The 26,338-nt window shown below is 39.0% G+C and overlaps 1 protein-coding gene across 1 annotated transcript in view; it reads left to right on the top strand.

Annotated features, from left to right (window-relative positions):
• The window catches only part of LOC149300966 (DNA repair protein RAD51 homolog 3-like), a 28,802-nt gene extending 3,482 nt beyond the window's left edge, over positions 1-25,320 (top strand). Inside the window, exons 3-9 of the mRNA XM_089484497.1 lie at positions 328-494; positions 1,468-1,601; positions 7,082-7,213; positions 11,869-11,935; positions 18,914-18,974; positions 24,250-24,310; positions 25,201-25,320. Of these exons, the coding sequence (XP_089340623.1) occupies positions 328-494; positions 1,468-1,601; positions 7,082-7,213; positions 11,869-11,935; positions 18,914-18,974; positions 24,250-24,310; positions 25,201-25,320 (742 nt within the window). The remainder of the gene's footprint in view (positions 1-327; positions 495-1,467; positions 1,602-7,081; positions 7,214-11,868; positions 11,936-18,913; positions 18,975-24,249; positions 24,311-25,200) is intronic.
• Positions 25,321-26,338: the final 1,018 nt, after the last annotated feature.

Here is a 26,338-nt window from a genome sequence, read left to right as displayed (position 1 = left end):
TATACTAAATATGGAGCATTTGTGCATAACCTTTACTTTTTTTTTTTGCAGTAAGGACATTTTACTTTGACTTGCTCTTTGTGTTAATTTCTGCAATACTTTTCACAAGAGTTGCACCATTCTTTTATTTCTTGTATAAATTCATGGTGTCTATGGGTTTGAGGTTGATGAAGAGTGTGCTTTCTGAGTGAGGTGGGGTTCTCATTTTTAAAAATGCTGTACAATTCACCTGTGTGTCTGAACAACAGAGCCTACACTAAAATGATTGACTATTGAAGATTAACATATGTTATATATTTAACTTTTTTTTTCTCTTTGTCTCTATAGCATGCAGCTAGCCGTAGATGTGCAGATCCCAGAGTGCTTTGGAGGTGTGGATGGTGAAACTATTTATATTGATACAGAGAGCACTTTCTTGGTGGAAAGACTGGTGGATATTGCTAATGCATGTGTTCACCACTGTAACCTTATTACACAAGCCCATCGACATGAAGGTATGTGTTTTAATATTTAATGGGTATAGACACAGTTGATCTTGTATAAAGTATACGGTTACTGAATTCTAGATTTTATTATGGCATATTCCCCGACAATTAAGCCTTACAAAGATGTTTCCATTAGATGTTCTGCACACTTTACAGCCCATATCCCAGCCTATGCTGCTGTGGTACAATACTAAGTTTTGTATAAAGTATTTTTTGCAATGGAAAACACTGTGCCTCTAACTGTACTACGCAGCTATAATTTCAATTCCTATGGTGGCTGAATCTTTTTTTTCTTCAGAAAGTTTTTATTCCATGACAGGTGCAATACAGAGTTTTGTGTAAAAATGAGCTTTTCTTGTGTTCTGCCGCAAACCTACAATGTATTTAATGTGAAGTTTGTACATAGCTAACCATGACATATGGTAGAATTATTTATACGATTAAGTTATGATTAAGTGAATGAAACCTCTTACAGACGTTTGTTATTATTATTTATTTATTATATACAGACCTCACATAAAGACACGTTTACACAAACTCTTATTACCACTTCATATAACATAATGATCTGTATTATATTCTAACTATATTGTACACATCTGACATCCATGTAGAAAGGCCTTCACATACTTTGAAACCATTGCTTAATTGTATGATGCATGATGTATGACTGGAGAGGCACATGACTTCCCAACAATGAAAATATTATTTTTCATTTTTATCCAATTATCTATTCATTTTAAACGGAATAGATAAAACATGGGCCTTGGGTTATTTAGAAAAAAATATTCATTTAAAGTAAGAGTCAAATGGTAAGTCTTCAATTGGTAAAGTTCCATCTAGTTATCATACATGTTTCCTCTTTATATCATAATTGTACCCTTGTGCAGATTTTTTTTTTAAACAAAATCAATTTAACTAAAATAGAAGTTTTTCTTTTCACCTCAGAAATTGACATTTTGTGGAAATGTTTCTTTTTCAGACTACATAAAAGCTATGCAGACCTTCACGCTCAACAATATAATGTCACATATTTATTTCTTTCATTGCCATGACTACATAGAGCTTCTTGCTCAAATGCACTTTCTCCCTCACTTCCTAGCACAGCATTCAAAGGTAAGACACAGTGTGGCAATATTTGCTGTTTGACGTAATCCGTATACCGGGCGAACAAAATGAATTGGGTGCACATCTGTCAGATGCTCCTTCAAGTACATGGAAAACGGCCTGTCGATCCATAGAAAACAGGGTATTCTCATTAATAGACTCATCATCTACAGTTGATAAACAGATTTTGTGTAGCAAAAAAAAAAAGATTATTATCTGAAACATATATAAAGACTAGATTTTGTGAGAAACCCTATGCGGTGCCTTGCTTTGTATTTCTTGGTAACATTGGTACCCTATCTAGCAGACATGGTTGAGAGAATTTAAGCACACATGGGACAGGCATTGAGTCACCCTGGACATAATAACAGGACCAAGAACCAATCAGTGTTTGCGGTTACACAGCAGGTAAATGGGCTGACTGGATTGGCCAAATCGCCCTTATCTGCCACCAAACGCTATGTTTCCTTGTAACATGACTCAACAATAAAGTTAGCATCCAGGGAAGAATACTCTTAGAACATGGGAAAGTGGGCTCCCACTCACCTTACAGCTGTCTCTTCATGGATGTCTCCGCGACAATTAAAACTTAACCTGATAAAGTCTAAACTATTTCTGTTTCCACCTAAATTCATAACACCCTGCTTTTTTAATGGTGCTTTTTGTTCCAAAAAGTTTTCTTGGTTTGCCTTGCTGTTAAATGGATGCATGATTTGAAAGAGGATGCAGAATTATACAAAACTGGATGATCACCATTTAATGGCATAACCATGGACACGTCAACTGCCTGCCATTACCACATGATGTATTTATGTCAGATCCCGACACAATGAAGACGTTGCTAAATTATCCAACTTGTGAACAAGCTGGTAGCTAGGCAACACAAACTACTTGCAAACTGGTAGACAGATGTTTGGGTTTTTTATTTAAAGAAAGGAGAGAAAAGTATTTTTCCTTGTAATCCATCACATAACAAAATTAGAGCTTCCAGACAATAGAATCTGGTGTATTTTTTTTGCAATTCCAATAATGAATATACACTGATGTTTAAAAAAAAATGGAATACACTCATATTATTCATATTCATTCTTCTGACCTCTATGGTGGTTACCAGCCCCCTGGTATTGCATCCTACATTATAATCTCCCACTTTCTCTTCTTTTACCGTCCCCACACAAATCATGGGTTGCTATAATATACCCATCAACAATCCAACTACCTCTGCTATATGTAGACTGTTGTCTCCCCCGTTACCAACTTCCCGACACAGCCCTACAAGATTCCCTTCGCTCTGCCTGACCACCATTTTTATCCTACAACCTTTTCATAGCTCGTACATAATAGGAGCTATTAATAAATCTACACAAACCCCTGTGACCTTAATCAACAACAGCTTACTGACTTGTACTACTCAACATTTGTACCTCTTCTTGCCATGACATTACTGCTGTACAAAACAACTGTACAATAGCCTCAGTCCTAGATGAGGCTGATCCAGGTGTATCGTGTCACGATACATATGAGGTTTAACCTCCTTTATTTTTTTGTACTTATTTTTTATTATAATTTTGATTTCTGAAAGTTTTGCAAGAAAACCAAGATTGCCTCCCCTGCTACATCATAGAGGGGTTATGGAAGAGGATAGGTGAAAGTAAGAGCGGTGGTGGGGAATAGATACTTGTGCTGTACAATAAAAAGTTTCATCAACAATCATTCAAACAGTCATGCGGTGCAATAGCTTTTTGAGTTATATGATGAGAATGTTTGTCTGTTTTAAAGATTAGAGTAGAGGGTAGTGTTTTTTGTTTTTTTCTTGTAATGTTGACATAATGTTACTGCCAGCAGGGGGCGCCAAAGACTAATGACTTTATAAAGCAGCATCCCGATTTGTGTTTTTTTTGGTCTATTTTAAAGTGACGGTGAATCTGGTATCTGGTTTATATGACCTAAGTAAATTAATAATGCTAAATCCTAAAATAACACACAGCCATATTATAATCAGAGAAACATTGTTTTATAACTGAGACTACATGTTTAAAGCAAGTCATGTAATGCTTTTATTTTTGTTCATTCAATTATTTCATCTCATCTCCCATTACCCTGCAGAGGTTTTCTCTTTAAAAACCTCTGAACAGCTGCTTAGCCATGTTCCTTTTAGCGTGACAGCAGAATAGTCTGTTAAACAGTATGGCGTTTTGCCAGATGGGTGCCAGTTCAGTCCTGAATTCTGTCTCCAAGGGAGACTGTCTGCCATAAATTTCAACCATACGCTATTATTTGTGTTTAGAATTTTTCTCTGTTTTTTTTTTTTGTATAAGTATACGTTGTTTTTCTGCTCTGCCACAAAGTAAAATATGGCTGTGTTCAGAAACATGCCATTGAACTAATATATTCCCAAATAGCATACAGTTCATAGTCTGTGCATAAATGAAGCACTGCCCCTGTTGGTTGGCAGTTATTCCGAAAATAATTTGCTTTGGTTATCATCATTTCCACCATTGTGTCAGACAAAAATATCATCAAATGAAACCATTTTAGGAAGACAGTAATTAGGTTGATCCAGATGAAGGCAATCAAAAATCTCTCTAAAACTCATACTAGTTTAATCCACTAAGTGAAAACCATCACCTGTGCCAGCAAGGGCAGTCAGATAATTGGCTAAACATTTGCCAGGGCCAGACTGGTGATGAGTAGGTAGGCACTTTATTGCCACTGGCCCGCCAAATGACATAGTCTTCCACTGGAGCATGGGCTAAACCAGGCCTGATGGTTAAATTTCATGAAAATTACATATGTGGTGTAATCAAGATGCAATTTGCAATTCCATGCTATGTAATTTATATAAACCCTATGTGAGCATAAAATATCGCTGTACTTTCTTCTTAAGTTAGCTATAACATTAGTTTCTGTCAGCTGCCCTGTTGGTGTCTGTTACTGTTGTATAATTTCCCTCCTTTATCACCATGCACTTAGGGTATAATTACAAGATTCTCAGCTCGTATGCATTATAAATAATTCTCTTCTAGGCACTGATCAAAAACAAAGTGACCTCATGGATGAGATGATTTAAATGCATTTTAAATGTGTTTATCCAAAATTAAAGCACCAGTTGAAGTCTCAATAATAAATTTGAACAAAATGCTGTATAACGTGTAATTTTCCTTAGAAACATTTGGGGGTTTAAGAAGGTTAAGAAGTAATAAGTATATATATATAGGGAATTGTACAAATACATAGGCTGTTAACCCCTAGAGTGCCATCTACATATGTCCTACAGAGCAGACAAAGTGACCCAGCTACGTAGGGCATACATAGCTGCACTTTTCTCCATCTCAGCCCTCCTGTTTGCAATTGCAGCATTGCAGTGAAAATCAATGCTGTGCTCCTATGTTAACGCATGAGTACTGATATAGATAAACAGCAGCGAAGTTAAAAGTGCTTCCAAGGCAGTTGCTGTCCGTTAGCTCTGCAGCAGTTCAAAGTGCAGCAGAGCCAGCCAGGAGCTTGCTGATTCTAATCAAATCACTCCTAAACGATAGGTGTGATCTGATCATTATGATTGCCCCTTGATAACCCCTCCCATCATTGACAGCTGTCATAAATAAGGTGAGTTCATCCATGGTGGGGAAACCCCCCCCCAAAAAAAAATATATTTAGTCAGTGACCTATACCTGTTACTTTCAAGTGATCTGATCAACAGCCAGTGATCTGATCAACAGCCAGTGACCTGATCTCATCATTTCTACCACTAACACTATATAGTAACTGTAACATAACCCTAGCGTCTAACCATACCTAACACTTTCCCTTACTCTATCCCCTAACTCCAACCTAACCCCTAGATAAAATCACTAAGTTGTTTAATTATTTGAGTGCTAGTTTTGAGACACCATAATAAAATTGCCCCCTAACTGATCTTTCATGTAATGCTACCACGTAAGTGGTATATATATGTGTTCAGGAGACATGACAAAATATGATTTTGTATATTATATCATGTTCCTGGTAGGCCAGGATGTAGTATCAATAGATATGCCTAGACCTAGAGCAATTCCTTTGTTCATGGAAGTTACGTGATTGCTGTGGGGTCTTGGTATTGTGTTATTAAGGAGGCTTTGGAGAGTCATATGTAATAAGTTTTTTTCTTCAGATAACATTTGAGAAATACATAATCATATATCCAGAAATATATCCAAAAGTAAAAAAATTACAAAGTTGTTTGTGACTCGCAGGGTCAATAAAAAGGAGGTAAACTTGTGCTTGTGTTATTTCCCTTATATACAATCTGGAAAATTTGTTTTATAAAATAATATAGTATGAAAGTAGTATTTAATAGTAGTTTAGTAGTACTTAAGACTTCATATCTTCTCACACAATGCAAAACGTAACTCAGGTCAGCTACCAATGAAAAGCTGAACTTCTGCCCCCCCAAAATAGTATATTGTAAATAGAGTATAGTAAATTATTGAAAATGTCCCTGCCTCCTAGGAGGGGAGGGGGGGTTGGTGAGACCTCTGGCACTCAAAGGAGTTCTGCAATGTACATGCAGGCCTACAAATAAATGATGTGTCATTTAAGTACATTGTAATTAAAGAATGGATGCTTTACACGTAAGACATTTTTAAGTGAGGGCAGCTGGACACCTGGTTAATGTATAGAATAATGTATTGCAACACCCTAATATAAACAGGAAAACAATCAAAAACTCCCATTTGTATGGATAGAGCAATTGACTAGACAAAGTAATGTTCATCTATAATCACTATTTGTATAGTGCTGTGCACCCTGTCTTCCCCATCAGAGGGTAACTAAATGTCTGCGCTTCACCCCCGAGATCAGTGTTTGTAGCTTTCCAGAATCCAGGGAGAATGTTTACTCTCCCAGCAGTTGCTTCTTGACTTCTATCCTGCATCACTACCGGATATCTGAATTTGCGTAAATGCCCACAGATACTGTATTGCAAGCACTCATTCCAATACAAGCTGTAAGATTTATCATTGAAACAAGAGGAAACCCATAGATCCCACCTGCATGCTATACCACCTAACGTACTGATGAATTGAAAAGGGAAACAGTAGTCTTGTATATTTCTGTGTGGCTACTCTGCAGAGCTCAGTGAGAATACAAAGACTATGACAAAAAGTACAGAAGGGAAGTATATTTGATAGGGCCATAAGAGCCATAACTTGCTTTAAAGCCAAAGAGTCGGATGTTTAAATGCAGTTTAATATTAGGTATCTAATTGAAGAACTAGTGGTAAGTAAGTGGTATGGCCTTTCAGGAGAATAGGATGAAATCAAATAGATACAAGGCTCTCGTAGCAGGTTGAGTGCCTTGTTAAACGTAAGACCGCATTTAACCTTTAAGATTGTCTCTAATGTCATATCTGTATTGTAGCTGTAAGTGATGTCCTCACTTTTTGCATGTTGCCAGTTGATGCTGTTTGTGTTTTTTTTTTTTTCTTCTGAATCTCTGGCTTTTCTCCTCAGGTCAAGCTGATTGTCATTGACAGCATTGCCTTCCCATTCCGTCATGATTTTGATGATCTTTCCTTGCGAACACGGCTACTCAATACTCTGGCTCAGCATATGGTCAGCATGGCTAAACATCACAAACTGGCAGTAAGTAAAGTGCTCATATAGAACCTGAAACTGGTAGCTTCACATAAATGTGAAATGCCATAAACTGAACAACTGACATATGGCTGAATTCAGTCGAAATTGGTAAAGGCTGACATGTTGTTCAAGTGAGCATCCCCTGGCATTCATTCTCATATGTAGTAAATGCATTAATTGTAAATTGCTTTAAGTAACATGACAGATAAGGTATAATAAAAGGCTTCCATAAGTGGAAATAGTCCATCTCTTAAGGAGTGTGATAGTATTTATCTTAAAGAGTGTGATCGTATTTATTCAGAATTAAATAAAGCAAATTTACTTGTCATCTAAGCATAAGCCCTGCATGTTTCTGTATGCTCTTAGGCAGTGACTGGACTCTTGCCTACCACATTTATTTTCCCCATACTGAATGAGACAATGCTGTCTGGTTTCATCACACCTGTTTGCATTCTGTACTGAAACACTGGACCATTAAATTGTCACTCGTACCCATGTATGGTACTGAAGCAAATGTGCTGCTTCATTCTTTTTCATTCAGCGACGTTATATACAGTAAGGATGAACACCTTCCTGAGGCACCTTTTATTAGTTGCACGGTTCCCCGCTTCCTTTTTCCCATTGGTTATATCCATGGCTTTTATCTTTTTTTGTGTTTTTTTTATTTTGTGATTTTAGATTTTTTTGTCACCTCTGTACTCACTTATTGAATATCTAACAAATCTTGTTTAAAACAAATGCTATTGCACGCAAATGCTATCCATAAAGAATACTTCATTGTATCATGGAGGGTTGACAACAGACCTTTTGACATGTTAGGGATTGTTAACATCTGTAACATGGCAAAACAGGGGGTTAACTTCAACCTTCATGTTGGCCTGTGCAGGTATGTCCCACGATAAATTCACCTTCTCTAGGTATGTACTGCTCCACACCTCCACAAGCAGAATGGTGCCCTACGTTCATTCACACATCTCTACAGAGTGTGAAGACACATAGGTTACAAATCCCAGCCTTTGCTACAATACCTCCCACCATAATTTATTTTCCCAGTCAATAGATTCACAGTACCTACCGATTATACATATATATTTATCAAACATGCTATCTGTCCTTTAGGGCTGCAACTAACGATTATTTTCATATATATTTTTTCGATTAATCAGATAAAAAAAAATAAATGTAAATGTTTCATTTATTTAAAATAATTTAAATTAAGAGCAGAATAAAAAAAAATTATAAAAATGCACATTTGAGCCCAGGCTTGCCACACTGCCTCCCAGGTATGCCACATACCCCCAGATATGCCAAATGCCTCTCACATATGCCACTCTGCCCTCCCCACATATGCCTTATATACCCTATAGGCCTTATACCCCCAGATATGCCTTATACCCCCCAGATATGCCATACTGCCCTCATAGATTCACAGACTCCTTCACAGCACACTGACACAATATTCTTATAAATAAATACAATATTAATCTTCACTGACCCCAGGAGTTAGATTCCCCTTAGTTTTCACCCCTTTACCTCTAACTGCACCTTAGGTTAATCTTATTAAATTAATTAAATTAACTCTCAGTCCTAAAGACCCCATCAACCATAACTGCCCCTAAATTAACCCTATACACCCCATTAACCAAAACTGTCCCTAAATTAACCCTAATGACCCCATTAACCAAAACTGCCCTTAAATTAACCCCCACCTCCCCTAACTTTCAGCAGCCCAAATATAAATTTTATACTTACTGTTAGATGAGTTGCTGAGCAGTGTGGACGCTGTAAGGAAAGGGGCAGGGCCAATCGTCAGTGTCACTGCAGGGAGGGACTGGGAAGAAGAAAGGGGCGGGGCCAATCATCAGAGTGACTGCAGGGAGGGACTGGGAAGTAGTAACTGCTGTGAGAGACATTGAATGAACCGAAGAATCGCATCCGAACTTCATCGCACAGACACCCCCACCGGCTGTCAGAGAGGAGGATCTGGTCCCCTGCAGCGTTCTATTTGAGGTCGGATTATAAAATGAGGGGTATTTTTCAGGAGCATTGGCTCTGAAAAAACCCTCATCTTATAATCGATAAAATCGATTCAACTAATCGGTAATGAAATTTGTTGGCAAAGATTTTCATTATCGATTATTATAAATTTTTTCGATTAGTTGTTGCAGCCCTACTGCCCTTACAGAACTCAATCGGGGAGCTATTCCATTTAGTTGAGTAACTGCAGTACAGCAATACAGCTCTGTTTTCTCAGCAAGCTGTGTTATGTCTGCAGTGCTAGAGGAGTTAACAGCATGATCTGCTTGATTAGCTGGCTAATGTGGAAGATATAAAAAGAGCCATGCGTATGCATAGTTTCTGTCATTGCTCCAGTTCAAATACATTTTAGCTAGAGAAACAGCATGTGAGTTGCCTTGCCTGATTGGGCATTTCAGATTTAGTAGATGCCTGCTTTATTCCATTACTCCTAGCCTCTCCGCTTCAGTTTTATTTGTATAATGTATTTATTGTTCCAATAACTTGGCATATTTTCAAATGAATAGTGCTGAGGTCTGAGCTGATTTAGCTGAGGCTCTGAGAAATAATGCAAAATTGCATTCTTATAATGCTGTTTACTGAACAGAGTCATGCACCCCTTGTGCCTCAACATTTTACATGCTATTAGAACAAAAGTAAATCACCACTTTCATCGACACAATCCGCAAGAAGGCATTTCAAAATGTTACTGTTGAAATAGCATCGTGGGAGTATGAAAAAAAAATTAAATCCCAAACAAAATATTTTCATACATGGGTTTACAAGCAGTCGTGTGAAAAATATACCCGGATATGATTTCAGCTTTAGGAGCTTTATACAGTAATTTGCCCACATTGACATTGTATATCAGTGTGAAATATGACAACGCTATATAAATCAATATATAATAATAAACAACCGCAGGGCTGGTCCTTCTGGTGCCAGGTTTCCCTTATATTAGGAGCATGTCTATGCGGGAGAAGTCACTGGAGACATCGTTTACCTACTGTGTTTGAAACCCAGATGAGATCCCTGAATAATTGTATTATAAGATTGATCTAGGGTTTTATACATAATACTCCCCAGTAAGCCTTGGGGTGGATGTGACATAAACATTTTTCTCTGTATTTGACTTGCAGTTTCATATAGTGACGTCTTTTATGTGCTTTTTGTGTATTGCACATGACCCAATTGTGTCCATAAAGCATTACTGCCTTTTACATCATTCGCCAATCTTTTGGGTCACTACAGTATTGAACGTTTAGCATGGGCTTTTCCAGCCCGCTCCTGCTTGTCAGCCATATATAGCCATAATCTACAAGAGGCTCCACTGCAAAGTAGAGGGAGATCAGTCAAAAACTTCATGCTTACCCAGCAAATTCTATTCAAAAAACACCTTTTTTAGGCATAAATACTGCAGACTACTTCTCACTATATGGCTGTATATTGCTTAGCCAGCTACTACGTCAAAGTACCCCAGGTTTGGCGAGTCCTATTTAATTTTTCATGGCTATAGTGCTTACCAAGGAGCTTTGCCTTTTAACCCAAAAGACACTCTCGAGCAATTTGAAGCCTTCTCTGGACACCATTAACAAGGTGCCTGTGTGGGCTGAAGGGCTTGCTCAACCCTAAGGTTTGGTCAGAACCCACAAATATGCACGGCACAAAAAAAAAATACAAAATAGGGCAGCGCACAACCTAAAAAGCATGCATATTCAGTTTCTCGGGTTGCTGCTAGAATAATAATAATAAAAAAGCTTTGTTTATTGGTCATTATTATTCTAGCAGGAACACATCTAAGGCACGCTTAGTAGCCGGGGGGTGGTCAAAGGGTCAAGTGCATACGAGGTGGTGTCACCTTTCGCTGGAAGATCTGTCCTGGGGGCTCCGCTGCTGCCGTGCGTCCGTCGCGCGTCCCGCTCCCTCCGGTGGGGGCATCCTCGATGGTGCCTGCCGTCGGGTCCTCCCGCGCTGCTCTCCGTCGGGGATCACCCTCTTCGCTGTCCTCGGCCGTCGTGGCGTCGATCTCTCCTGCTGAGGGTCTGCGGCGGGGGTCATGTGGAAGTTCTTCTCCTGTCCTCGGTGCATTGAGTGCGCCGGACATGCACACCATCATGGCGGCTGGGAATCCCATACTCGGCAATTGTGTACCTCACTCTAGGGGATTGACTAATTATTTGCTTCAGCTGTTTGGCACCAAATTTAAACCCCCTACTCACTCTAATCTGAGCCCTTGTGTGGTACGTACGTTATCACTCAGTGTGTTATATTCTGATTTACTGGTTTCCTGACTCCTGCTTTGTTCCTGACTACTCTCTCTGATTGTCGCCTGGATTGACTTCGGATTGCTTTTTGGACTTTTGCATGTTTGCTGCCTGCATCGACCTCGGACAATGACCTGTTTATACTATTGGAACTTTCCTGCTGTTGTTCCGCTATTCGTCCCACGACTACCCGTCCTGATAGCTCACCATTCTGCAAACGGGACCCATCTCTCGTCGGATTGTTACAGTTGGATATTCTGCAGAACCATCCTCATGCATTTGAAAGTCGATATCTAGAGTTAAAAACATCAATTGAATGACTAATGTTTTTAACCCCTTCAATGTCAAGTAAGCTTACTTTTTCTCAACTTTTTTTGTTAGGTAATCCTAACAAACCAGATGACTACCAGGATTGGACCCAGTGAAACCCTGTTGGTGCCTGCTTTAGGTATGCTCTAGGGGAAATGTTCACATTTCCATCTAAACAGTTTGTTCATCTAAAGTTTCATAATTTCCTGAAATGAAATTTGCATACTGCATTTGTCATACATAATGTAGGCAAATGTATATGTATTATTGTACTGTGACTATAATTAGAATACATATGCAGCTTGGTAATGCTACCAACACAAATTGAGTGCAAAAGAAAACTTATTTCTACTCTGGCAATGCATTAGACTTGTGTATGGAAAGCAAAATCGATTCAATCAGAATTTTCCTTTTGTTTTTGCCACATTCATTTTTGGGCGACAAATTTTGTTTTCCTACTGTTCGGACAAAATTCTGAAATGACATTCAGGGACATTTCAAAAGGGGGAGGTCCCTGACACCTTCTGGACCTTTCACCTAAAGCAGCACTATCTCAATGTTCAGGGAGAGATCTAGACTTCATTTTGCACTGCAGGACCACCAGCAGCACTGCACCAATGATACATACACTAACTGTTATTAGGTACGCCTTGCTAGTACAGGGATGGACCCCCTTTTGCCTTCAGAACTGCCTTCATTCTTCATGGCATACTTTCTACAGGGTGCTGGAAACATTCCTCAGAGATTTTGGTCCATATGGACATGATGGCATCATGCAGTTGCTGCAGTTTTGTCGGCTACACATCCATGATGTGAATCTTCTGCTGATGTAGCCCATCTGCTCAAGGTTTGACGTGTTGTGCGTTCATAGATGGTATTCTGCATACCTTGGTTGTAACGAGTTACTTCTGTCATCTCAAACCAGTCTGCTCATTCTCCTCTGACATCCACAAGGCATATTTGTCCACACAACTGCCGCTCACTGGATATTTTCTCTTTTTCAGACCATTCTCTGTAAACCCTAGAGATGGTTGTGCGTGAAAATAATCAGACCACCCAGTCTGGCACCAACAATCATGCCATATTCAAAGTCATTTAATTCCCCTTTCTTCCCTATATTGATGCTCAGTTTGAACTTCAGCAAATTGCCTTGACCACATCTACATACCTAAATGCATTGAGTTGCTGCCAAGTTATTTGTGTTAACATGCAATTGAACAGGTGTACCTAATAAAGTGGCCAATGAGTGTATATCCAGCAGCATTCTATGGAACTCAGTTTCTCCAAAAATCAGACCATTTTGATTAATTGATCCATTAGAGTAAGGGAGGTGATATGGAAGCAGCAGTAGTAGTAGGGCACTGGGAGTGGCACTGGTACATGCAGACAGACATATTGATCCTCTATAGTAAGGTAGGGCATTGAGGCGCTGGGGCAGGGGAGGGTATAGGCCAGGCACCCACATACAGACAGACACACGCAGCTACATGACTGAACCCCCCAATATTAAAAAAAAAAAGTAAGAATTAAGTATTCAGAGTAAGGAAGGAGACTGAGCTGCAGCAATGAGACCCACTTTTACAAGGGTTGACTATCCCTCTTCGTCCTTTTTTCTGGTAGCGTAAATGTACAGCTCAACCCAATTGAGGAACAGTATTTCAACAACTAAAACACACTGTGCAAGCAGTCAAATGCCTAATTTTTTCACCGATATTTTTAGTGAATTATTGTTGTGTGTTGACCAAAGACTAGAGGTTTTGCCTCAGTTAATGTTTAAAGTGAGAAAAAACAGCCCTAAAATAAATGGGGGGGGGGAATGTCTGCTTCAGTCCCTGTATACCAATACTAATATACAGTAAACTACAGCTTCTCCAATTCACCCCAGTAAGTTTCCGGCACTGAACTATTGAATTGACTTTCAGTATAGTAGATAAGCAGTGATTGAACATCAGTCTCAGTCTCTGCTAACTGTAACTAACTGTCTCACACTCCAACTCTCATCAGTCTTTAACTGCTACTGACAAATTAAAATGATTTATCGAGGCAATGAAACATTTAAAAAAAGAAACTCATATATCAAAATAAGTTCTCACACCAACAACACAGAAATCTTTTGCAATCTCGTTGTGTCCAGGTACCATCTTGTGCATGTTTTATTAATTAAAAATGCATCTTTCAAATAGATACTTAGTATTATTATTTTAATAGAAGAAGTTTATTTTTCTTGTTCCCACATGTGAGTACCGCGTGTTGGCGCTTGGAGCATAGGGGTACGTTGATTCATCATCATGCTTTAATAAAATAAATAATGACGTATGGCCTTTTTCTTTTCATTTAAGACAAAACTATACATTGGCTTAAGATGAGGACATTATGTATAAATCAGCAAAGGACACGATAAACTTAAAAGACTTCAGTTTTTTTAACCTAAAATAAGGATTTTCATGGTTTCGCTAATATACTTCAGGTTGTAGCCGACGACAAAGTTTATTATGGAGCATAAACAATGTCTATGACCATGTCCCACTGATCTTACTCATTAGGGCTGTGCTGTGAATCACCATTTACTCAAGGGAACAAACAGCCCCAAAGGCACATTTCACCCACACATAGCTGTCTTTTTGGTGATTGGTGGAAGTGCCTCGGATACAAATTAAAGTCTGTTTTATTGCTTTAATCACAAGTATGTGTGTGTCTGGCTAGCATGAATGAATGTAGTTTTAAATTACAGAGTTTAGTTATGGCCATCAACCAAGCAGCGATATGAATAAAGATGACCCGTTCTTGGTGTGTTTAAAATTTGACTACTAAATGGTATTTCATTGACTGTGAGGACAAGACGCTATCATGAGTGGAGTCATTTATCTTCCCTCCCTCCTATTTAATTTGCCCGCAGTGGAGAGCCTTTAATTATAAAATTAGTTTTGGCTGCCTTGAGCTAACAATTTAAATGTTCTATAAGATCTGGGAAATGATCTGAATATTTCTGGACCTGTATGCAGGATATTGGGCAGTTCGAATTCTGTTTATTTTCTCAAGTCACTTTTTGGTCAAAGTGGGAATTCAATATGCTTTTTCACGTTAATAACCTGAGCTGAAGCATCAGCATACATCATGTTTGCAAAAACCTTAGTGGGTTTTCTTAAACCTTTATATGCAGCTACATTTTCTTGAATTCAATATAATATAATTGTGGTTCTTATTTTCAAACAGGGCCCTTGTCTACATCATGTAACATTTAATTACAGTTTTTCATCAATCAGGGTAGCATTTGTTTGAAAGTGCAGTTCTTCTTTTCTACTGAACATTTTGTGTTTCTACTACTTTTAGTTTCTTAGTGGAAACTGGCTTAATTTACAATGCTGTTATTTTTGTTCCAGACAATTAACAGATCACCTAGCAACAGACTTAAAACATTAGGTCAATTTGGGTCAAAATACAAAAGGGAAGTTGTTGTGTATCTTATGCTATGTTGTGTTCCGGTATGCAATGTTGTGTTCATGCCATGCAGAACACTAAAGCAAATACTGGTGCCCTTTTTCTATTATGTTCAGGTTTACAAAAGCTGTGTAAGACAACTAAAATATCCATATTGCAAAGAAAAGGGCCAAAATCAACCACTGGCTTTTTTATGGATGATTTCCTCAACCGTCCATGTTTTTTAGAAGTAGTTACAATCTTATGTATGCTCTACCCAGGGATAACTCTGTAAAGGTATAAATCATGGACCATACAGATTTCAGCCATGTTGCTCAACTTTTTTAATGTATACCTTTAAGGAGCTTAGGGTGAGTTAATAAATCCTTATAGATTGTGATTTGTGATGTGATTAGTGCAAGTAGTGTAATAGAACCTACAGGCAAGTAGAGGAGTGTTCAAAAAGTGCTTTAAAACTGCATCTGGTCATGGCCAACCAGTTCATCAGCGGTAGGTGTCCTTTTATGTGCGATAAAACGTAAATAAAGTAAATTGGAAGAATTATCTAGAGTGTGGTAGATGCTGTTTCGTGTTAATCATAAAATAGATGTAAAAATCCCAAGGCTGAACATAGCATTGGGACACTGTTCTGTTGGTGACAATAGAATCTGGGAGTAATTATTTCTGAGGACTTGAGGGTAAGCAGGTAAAGCATTAAAATGTGAGAAAAAGTAAGCAGGGTGCTGGGTTGTTTAGCTAGAGGTATTAGTAGCAGAAAGAGAAAGGTTGTTATCCCACTTTACAGATCTCTGGTCTGACCTCGCATAGAGTTTTCTGTACAGTTCTGGAGAACCTATATCCAGAAGATTAATGACATATTGGAGAGAGTTCAGGTGATGTATAGATACCTACATAGCATTTTACCATAATGATGCTGCATTCATGAGCCAGGTGCCTTAATAGACACTCAAGATTGCAGGGACACCTTTCGAAAACTGTGACAGCTGGTTGTTTTAACTGCCTTGTTGGCTGGCAGAACAGTGAGGAGGCAATCTCATTAATAGCAGGCCAGTGAAGAATCTCCAATCAACTACTGAATAGGATACAAAGTATCTTTGTATGTATCGTCTACTATATGATATATTGCAGGGACAGCATATTGGGATGACGGGATGATTGGCTGCAATGGTCAGCACTTAACACAATAAAGATTATCTTCTACATATATACTGAGTGTGAGTGGAACATATTTTGAAATAGTATTAATTTTGTTCAGAGGATGGCAACTAAAATGGTAAATGGTTTGGAGGAAAGACCAAGGGAGCACAATATGTATAGCCTGGAGGAAAGAGAGAGGGGAGCTGTGAAAGAAATTTTTAAACACTTAGATGTTTAACAAAGTACAGAAGGGAAGTTTATTTTAACAGAGAAGCAATGAAATTACAAGAGACCATAATCTAGATGGTTAGAAGCTTAGATGTACCGTATATTCCGGCGTATAAGACGACTTTTTAACCCGAGAAAATCTTCTCAAAAGTCGGGGGTCGTCTTATACGCCAGGTATACTTACTTACTCAGCCGGAGATTCCCCACGAAGCCACGAATCTCTAGGGGAGGGGCGAGTGGAGAAGCCGCCTCCCCTGGGCCGGTCTTCAGGGTCGCGCTGAGGTAGGTGCAAGATCGTGATCTCCCCAACTAGCCCTGATCAGCAGGGCTGGTTGGGGAGATCACGACCTCCCTCTAACTAGCCCAGCATTAGGGAGCTCGAGGTCTGGCACTTCAGACCTCGGCTTCCCTGCTCCCTAATCACTACGCGCCGGCTATTGATGCCGAGCGCGGGGATGACGTCATGTCCCGGCGCTCGGCATCAATTGCCGGCGCGTAGTGATGAGGAAGCAGTAAAGCAGAGGTCTGAAATGACAGGCCTCACGCTCCCACAACTGGATGGAAGAAAGAAGATGAGAAAGGTAAGAGATGGGGGAGAAAGGGGTGTGAGTGCAGTGTATGTGTACATATGTTGGTGTGAGATGGTCAGTGTATGTGTATGGTCAGGTGTGTGTAAGAGCAGTGTAGGTATTTGTGTGTTTGTAAGCTGGTGTGTGTATATATATATACCGTATTGGCTCGGATATAGGCCGCCCCCGTATATAGGCCGCACCCTAAAAGTTTGGTGCTTTTTAAAAGAAAACGTTTTTTTAATAGACATGCTGCCACTCTGTCCCCCCCGAGATATGCTGCCACTCCCCCCCCTGAGATATGCTGCCACTCTGCCCCCCCCCCCCCCCGATTTACCAGAGCAGACTCCCGGGTGTCTTGCGGGGCCGGCGGGGGACATCTATGCAATACATGTATACAACTTCCGGTGCCGGCACTCAGCGGATGTGCCAGCACCGGAAGTTGTATACGCGTATTGCGTAGATGTCCCCCGCCGGCCCCGCAAGACACCCGGGAGTCTGTTCTGGTAAGTCTTGGGGGCAGAGGTAAAACGCATCGTGTGGACATTCACCGGCTGCGGCGATGCGCGTAAACAACCTCCGCTGGAAAGTGGGAAGTGATGGCAGGGGAGGCTGTCTGAGTGTATCAGAGAGTAGGATACGGGTCCCCTGCACCGCTGCGGGGGATCTGTATCCTAACCCTGCTGCCTGCCCGGCGCCCGGAACTGCATGTCCCGGGCGTCGGGCGCTAGACCCCGAATATAGGCCACACCCCCACTTTAAAGACTTAAAGTGGGGGGAAAAAGTGCGGCCTATATTCGAGCCAATACGGTATATATGTGTGTGTGTGTGTGTGTGTAAAGGCAGGGGTATTTGGTGAGGGCAGTGTATAAATGTGTATGTATGCCGTGATTGGCTGGTTGTTGTATACTGGGTAGAGGGGTAGTCTTATACGGCGAGTATATCCCAAACTCTATATTTTAACTGGAAAAGTTGGGGGTCGTCTTATACGCCCAGTTGTCTGATACGCCCAGTTGTCTTATACGCCCAGCCGTCTTATACGCCGGAATATACGGTATATAATAGTAATAATAGGAGGTTGGTAGCTAAATAGAACAGCCACCCATAAGAAGTTGTAGAGGCTAATACATTGAAGTAGTTTAAAAAAGCTTGGAATAGAAATAAAGATATTCTAAATTCAAGGTAAACCAAAGATTGAGTCTTTAGTTCAGGACAAATGGGCAGAGTAGATGGGCTGAATCGTTCTTATCTGCTGATACTTGTTTTCTCCTGAATCTGCATTATAAAAAAACAGTTACAATGACTTTTTAGACTGAAAATGATGTGGAATTATATAGATTCAATTGAAAATCAATATCAAAACCAGTGGCAATTCTAAATGGGTAACATATTCAAGACTATTCTTAAAGTGTATGTAAGTTATCTAGCAGACCGTCTAGAACTAGCTGACATATCTTTAACTTTACACAAAATGAAAAGGGATGAATATGCATTAAGTCCTCTTAGTCTGTAAAGTCTTTTGAGCAAAGTAGAAAGTGACTTATTTTTCTGAACAGATAGGATTTCCAGGAGTTTAAAGATGTAAAGTACCATATTTTGCCACTTCCAGAACTTGAGTACAGCCAATAATCAAGGTTTACTATGTTAAGTGTATATTTCTGCAAATCCAAAGACACAGTAGTATTAGGTTTGTGTATGTTTGTACTGCGATAATAAATGAATGCAATATTGTTTTCCTCTTTTAGGAGACAGCTGGGGGCATGCAGCTAGTATCCGCTTACTACTTAACTGGGAAAGCAATCAAAGGTACATTTGTATTTATTGTTTGTTTCAATGTCTAAAAGTTATGCAGTTGGTTCATTTTTAATGTAGTAGATCACAAGGACATTTTCTTCAGGTCTGCAGCTGCACTGTGACTTTTCTAAGTGTTACGCAGGATTTATTATAATATTGCGGAAGATTCGTAGACAGCAGTCTATGATTCTATTGCCCTTCTTGTTAAAACATGTCATTGAACAGTGGTGCTTTGTGACCTATGATTTCTGAAACTATGTCTGCATTCATTAACTTGTAAATCGGTATCACTATCCCATCATAATACTAAAAACGTGTTGGCAACAACATCATAGAGGCATTGTAACAAGTGTTATTTTGCAGAGATGAATTTGCTGAAATAACTCACAAAGGATCAGTAACATGATTTTTTTTCTTTTAACTTGACTACCCTACTGCATCCGATTCACCTAAACTGTATTTGAGCTTAACTTCTACCCAACTCACCTTGCTGTCATTACAACTTGTTTCATATAACAGGGCACCATTTGGATCAGTTTTCATGTAAGAAACTGCCTTTTAAGTACCCTTCACAAGCTGAAGCACTTTCAATGCTTAGTGTACCAACTATGTGCACCAACAGGCAGCCTTCTTCCACCTCCTCCAGCAGACATCTTTAAATGTCCACACATGACTTTCATTAAGACTTTGAATATAGACTTGATAGTAATCCCTGAAATCTACCTTAAAAAAAATCCAAAGGTGCTATATCTTAGACACAGGGTCCTGCCCAAAGGTAATTAGTTCTGCGGAATATGGAAGTAGCAGCCTACCGAAGTAAACAAAAGTTTGATATGTCGTTAAGTCTCTGTATTACTCATGTGGATGTTATCTGTAACTGGATATTTTTGTAAAACTGAGAATAAAAAAGTCCATATCCCGCATTAAGGTCCATCATTCCATAGTTTGGAGAACTTCACTGGGCCATGTCTGGTTTTCATCCATTTATCTTTTGGTCCTTAAAGGCTTTTATATGATATCCCATTGGATTTATGCAATATATTCAATCTACTGTATTACTTCCTTTAACTACCCTTGCTAGCACCCAAACATTTGCTTCTGAATTAAATATTACTGTAGCCAATAAAATGTTGGACCATGATATAATTAAGGCCTATTTGCAAGTAAGTGATCCTTTTTTTTTTTTTTTGATTTGTCATATTGGCATCATCAGTCTGATGTTTAAGGGTTATACCTGTTTTCAGAACGACATTTTTAAAATGCACAGAGTATCTGACTTTATTCGGGATTAGTGCGTATTTATCTGTAATGAGTTACCATGGTGCCCACTAAAGAAGAAAGCTGTGAAAATGCTTTTACATTCTATTATGTGTTAGACTGCGTAAATGCCACCGTCTAAGATTAAATGTACAGATGCTGCTTACTTTCTTAACACGATTTTCACCTTTTGAGGTTTTGGTATTCTAAAGAAAAGCTTATCTATGTCTATTTAAACAAGTTATAACATGTTTCTCTAAGGTAAGACAGTATTTACTGGTTTTAGCAGTAGTGTAGTCCATACTGTTTACATGGTACTATTTTAGTGCGAAATAATAATTTGCTTATTCTTATGGTTTTGAACAGTGGCTCACAAACAATTTTGTGTTTTGGGACCATTCTAGAAGTGCATAAGAATCCAAATCCTAGGTCCATGTTCTGTACTGTTTATTGACTTTTCAGTTTAACACAAACCCTCTCATCGCTTTACTTTCTTGGTGATATCCTGAGGAACGAGTAGCTTTAGGTATCACATGCAGCCAGTTAATAGCATTTCAATTAGATTTTACTTCCCTGGTATGTGTCTGGAATGATAAGCACATCCATGACAACTGTGTGCCATTCTGCCAAGTAAAATGTTATTAACCTAGTATGTTTTGGTCCATGTGTAGGCTATAAGGTTAATAATTTTATTCCTCTTCCTTTATACAATCTTAGTGTTTCTTGGGAACCCCAGTGATCTCTTCATCAGTGCAAAAGACTTAAATAGTCTTGCTATATGTGTATATATATATATATATATATATATATATATATATATATATCTTCTCAAATGCATGCTATTGCATAGATGTGTTTATAATTCCAGACAAATACTGGGAAAACAAACCCTAATTGTCTTTGTGTTCAGTTTTTGTACAATATGCCATTTTAGCCTTCATTATTTCCCTATATTTTATAAGCAATCGTTTGCTGTTGTGCTTGTATTTCCAGCTTCCTCGGTTTAAGTTGGTGCTAGTACACAAGTAATTCTTACTGTCTTTTTGCTTACCTTAATCATAAAACAAGTAAAACAGCCAGGAGCGTAACTAGAAACCATGTGGCCCTGGTGAGAAAATTGCCCCGGGGCCCACAACTTCAACAGCTAGTCTGTGCAATCATTGCCCCCAAACAACTTGTCTGTGCCTTCAGTGACCTTTGCTTCTCCTATCAACATACAACAAATGTAAGCACACTTACTCATACTCACTAACACACACTCCACCTCACCACACTTAGACAACTATGCTCACAAACACCTACACATGCATGGCTCACACACTCACACGTACACATGCATGCTCACACACACACAAAAGTACACATGTATGCTTACACACACACAAAAGTACACATGTATGCTCATACACACACAAGTACACATGTATGCTTACACACACACAATTACACATGTATGCTCACACACAGAAGTACACATGCATGCTTACACACACAAGTACACATGTATGCTCACACACACAATACACAGACACAAGTACAGTTCCATGCTAACACACAAGTACACATCCATGCTCTCATACATACAAACATACATATATGCATCCCACCCCTGCTTACCTCTTGCTGCTCCTGCAGCTTCCTCTCTGGCTGCTTACTGTGAGGGCAGCCTCAGTTTCACCGAGGGATCACGGGACCCCAATACGCTCCTGTATCCCCATGCCGGTTCAAAATAGTATAGAAAGGGCCCTTTCCATCTGGGGTGGTGCGGCACAGGAAGAAGCGTTCGTGACCCCTGTAGACCCCTGCAGTTACGCCACTGACAACAGTCCTGCAGAACCAGCAACCATCCAAGCTGAGGGCAAATAACTGTTAATGTGGTTACCACATCTCCATTACAGATCCCCAGTGCCAGCAGTCAGATTTGTACTTTAAATGCTGTTTTTTTGCTACCAATATTATTAGCCCGTGTAGTTACCGTATTTGCTCGATTATAAGACGACCCTGATTATAAGACGACCCCCCAAAATCTGAATATTAATTTATGAAAAAAGCCTGAATATAAGACGACCCTATAGGAAAAAAGTTTTACCAGTAAATGTTAATTCATGTAAACTATGTGAACAATTGTTTGTTAATAAAAGCTATGATTGAGAAAAATATTTTGTTTTTATTTCCTTTTTTTTTTTCAACCTGCCCCCCCCGTTATGCACATCTGCCCCCAGGCTTGCCACTCTGCCCCAGAAATGCCTTATACCCCATATATGCCACTGTGCCCCATGATATGCCTTTTAACCCTCTAAATGCCACTGTGCCCCATGATACACCTTTTAACCCTCCTATATGCCACTGTGCCCCATGATATGCCTTTTGACCCCCTATGTGCCACTCTGCCTCCAGAAATGCCTTATACCCCTATATGCCACTCTGGCATTTAGGGGGTTAAAAGGCATATTATGGAGCAGAGTGGCATATAGGGAGGTATAGGGCATTTCAGGAGGCAGAGTGGCGTATAGAGGGTTAAAAGGCATTTCTGGAGGCAGAGTGGCATTAAGGGGGTTAAAAGGCATTTCACGGAGCACTCTGCCTCCAGAAATGCCTATGCCCCCCATTTAACCCTCCCTCCTCCAAACTTACCGGTGCTTCTGAGTCTCCCGGTGCTTAGTCCGGGCAGCGTGTAGAGCTCTACGCGATTCAGCTGCAGCGGAAGTTGTCTACGCGAATCGCGTAGAGCTCTACACGCTGCCCGGACTAAGCACCGGGGACTCAGAAGCACCGGTATGTTGAGGGGGGGCATAGCACAGGAGGATCCAGGTCCCCTACATCACTGCAGGGGATCTGGATCTTAGTCTCATAGTCAGACCTATTTGAAATCTGATTATAAGATGACCCCGATTATAAGTTGAGGGGTATTTTTCAGATCATTTGCTCTGGAAAAAACCTTGTCTTATAATCGAGCAAATACAGTACTTAAAAATACAGTTTCTCTCTTGTAGTCTACATGCAGAACTTTTTTGTGGCAAAAAACAGTGACCAACTTATTTCTTGTTTATACATTTTTATACCACTAACCCAACCCAGACAGTCTGCTTCAGTCCCTTTTGCCTCAGCCATAAGATTCTTCCTTGGTCTTAATAATATCAATCAGAAAAAAAGCATGTAATTAGTCTAAAAATAAATATGCTTCTTATGCAATATAAGCAGAATTCCATAAAAGCCCCCCAAAGCTTTAGTAATGCAGAGTAAGCTCCACTGAGTTTTTAATGCAATTCTTAAGTTTTTCACACAAAAAAAAAAATCATTAAAAGTTTCCTAATTTAACATAATATTCTGTTTGAGTAGTTCAGTAGTCAGCTGTTAATTTAATTTGTTGTACAATGCAAGTATTCTATTTCATCTGAGAGTTTCAAGGTTGAACACATAATGCAGAATGTGTTTGATTAATGCATAAAGGATACAAAGGCAAATCGCACATGTTCCTTGGTGGTAATTGTTTTGTTTTTTTAATGTTCGGTTAAATTGCTAAGTTATGTTCTACCATAAACACTGGAGATATTTTTCATTTTTACCATATGTTCAGCCATGGTTCCCTTTTTTCATGTTTAGTTTACCAACACAATTTACAATTAGAGCTTTCGTTTGAAACTATATTCGTACATGCAACACAATATTTATTAGCATAAAAGAGGGTCTGCACTGACAAAACCTTGTCGATGGCCTCCTGGAAGAAAATTTCCCTTCTTCTGTTTGGCCTTGGCTACGGTGATCTCACTGTTTATGGAAGTTTCTTGATAAAATTGGAAATCAGGGTGTCTGTCGAGAGCAAAATGACATCATAGTGGCTATTGTGTTCACTTTTTGCAAGACCTAGTGCGTCCATAAGGGTGTCAAGCGGTTAACTAAATGTCAATGGATGGTAAGCTCATTGTTTTGTGCATAAGTATTTGGTAAAGTAGAATGGTAGTTTTAGAATCTGATATGTAAACTGCAATGTCTGGTTAATATTGAAGCTAACCGAAACTTTTGTTTTAAGGCTTGCAACCTTGTATAAATCCCCAAGTCAGAAGATGGCTACAGTGCCATACACAATCACAGTAAGTGGTCTCATAATGGGGTCATTGTTTCCTATTCATTTTTTTTCCTGCTGTGTTGGAATGTTGTATGATGCAAGAATCCTCACAAAGCAACTCACTTGGAGAATGTTTTTCCACAAGCAAGGTACATGGATAAGATACTGTGAGGTCACATTGTACAGCACTGAAAAAAGATAATGGCCCTCTATAACAACAAATAGTAACACTAGCCCCCACAAATACCTGTTTAAGCCCCTTCCCCCAAGTAAATAAAAACACACAGGTGGATAGCTTGTGTGGACTACAACTGCCATGACCCTCAGCAAGAATGATTATGAGAGGCATGAGCATTATGGTCCCCAAAAGACCATACACAGATTGTGCAAAATTGTTGTCTATTTGTTGATTTGATTTTTTTGGTATAATTTTGGCATTAATCCCACTTAATGTGTGCCTGCCCTTGGACATGTGGAATACATAAGCTATATTGTAATCAATATGTATGTGCAGTTGTATATACTGGATACATTTACCAAATGATCTCAGGGTTTTTGAAAAAAAATAATTGTATTATTTTGTTACACAAAATGGGTAAAGCTTTCTTATTATTTCTACAAATATATGGTGTAATGCATGGCACTTTGAAAATAGGCATCTATAAAAAAAAGTTTAAGCTGTTTTTACAGTTGCCATTAACTAAATATTATAACTATATTGAACATTTTGTTCAGACATGCGACACTTAAAGAGTTGAACCATAGGTTTCCAAAAGTACAAAGCATGCAGGTGACAACTCGTTTATATATGATTTCTCAGTCCTGAAGGACCACTAACCATCATTCATCACGTCAAATGTGCCCAGCACTGCAGATGTTTTTTTCTAATTGAAAACAATGTTGTATCGTTCACAGCATCAAGGTTTTCGTGATATTGACTCTGCTGAACATGAATTAAACGCACTAAAATGTGAAGGAAACCCTCGGAAACGTCCACGAGTTGATGATGAAGATGATAATGATTTACTACAGTAAAGGTCGATTTGAAAAACAGAAATACAAAACATGTAAATAAATGCTAAATTTACTTTTATATTTCCCACTGTCAAATAAAAAACGTAAACCATATTTTAAAAATGTAGCATTGCTTTTTTACCTATATGTGAATATTAGAAACTAATTAAGTGCATATTGTAGTATTGTCTGTATCAGAAAAAAAACCATATATAGATGATAGATGTATTGCACTCACTCTTTTATGAGCTGTATACCGCTCACTAACTATACTGCTTTCAATTTGACCTCTCAGGTTTCTGTGTCAAAAATGAGATGTCCCATTCCTCCAGTCTTGATTCTCGAATAGAACTACGTAGAAGCATTTAATTAAACTGGATTTATTACATATTACATTACAAAAAGTGCATAAAATACCCTACAATTTTAAATAACCGATCACTCAGATCCATGCTCCTTACTCCTTCAAGCTGTCTCTGTATAGAGCACATAGTTCTACAACTTGGGATAGAATGTTGTTAATGCTGTCCCACAATGTATTTCCCCTCTTGCAGGCTTCATCTGGTGTGCCAACATAATTGCAGAAGGGTATTCTAACGATTAATCAGCTTTTTAAGCTTTGACTTGGATTTGTGAACACAATGTGCCATCCCAAATCAGCCGTCCCAAAATGTGCCGTTCTTTCAAAAACAAGGACATTCCTATTTGACCCCCAAACATTGGGACGGTAGTGTGTGTGCGTTTATATGTGTGTATTTATTTATTGTGATGCTGTAAACCCCTGGCTTAGATTAAGCAGTTCTGTGAGAAAGAATGGCCTAAGATTCCTCCTGAATACCTTCTGATCAGGTCTGATCTGTAGCTACCAGAAGTGCTTGTTTGAGGCTATTGTTGCCAAAGGAGGTTTGACCAGTTATTAAATCCAATGGTTCACCTCATTAATTTTTTTTTTATCAGCACTGTGAATGTTTAATGGGTGTGTGTGATAAAGACATGAAAGATTATCATTGTGTGGTAATAGCTTAAGCACATTGTGTTT

Source organism: Sceloporus occidentalis, unplaced genomic scaffold, assembly GCF_023333645.1.
Source record: "Sceloporus occidentalis isolate IW3139 unplaced genomic scaffold, rSceOcc1.0.p SCAF_22, whole genome shotgun sequence".
NCBI lineage: Eukaryota > Metazoa > Chordata > Lepidosauria > Squamata > Phrynosomatidae > Sceloporus > Sceloporus occidentalis.
Note: the sequence above shows the minus strand (reverse complement) of the source record. Positions and strands in the feature narration are given on the sequence as shown.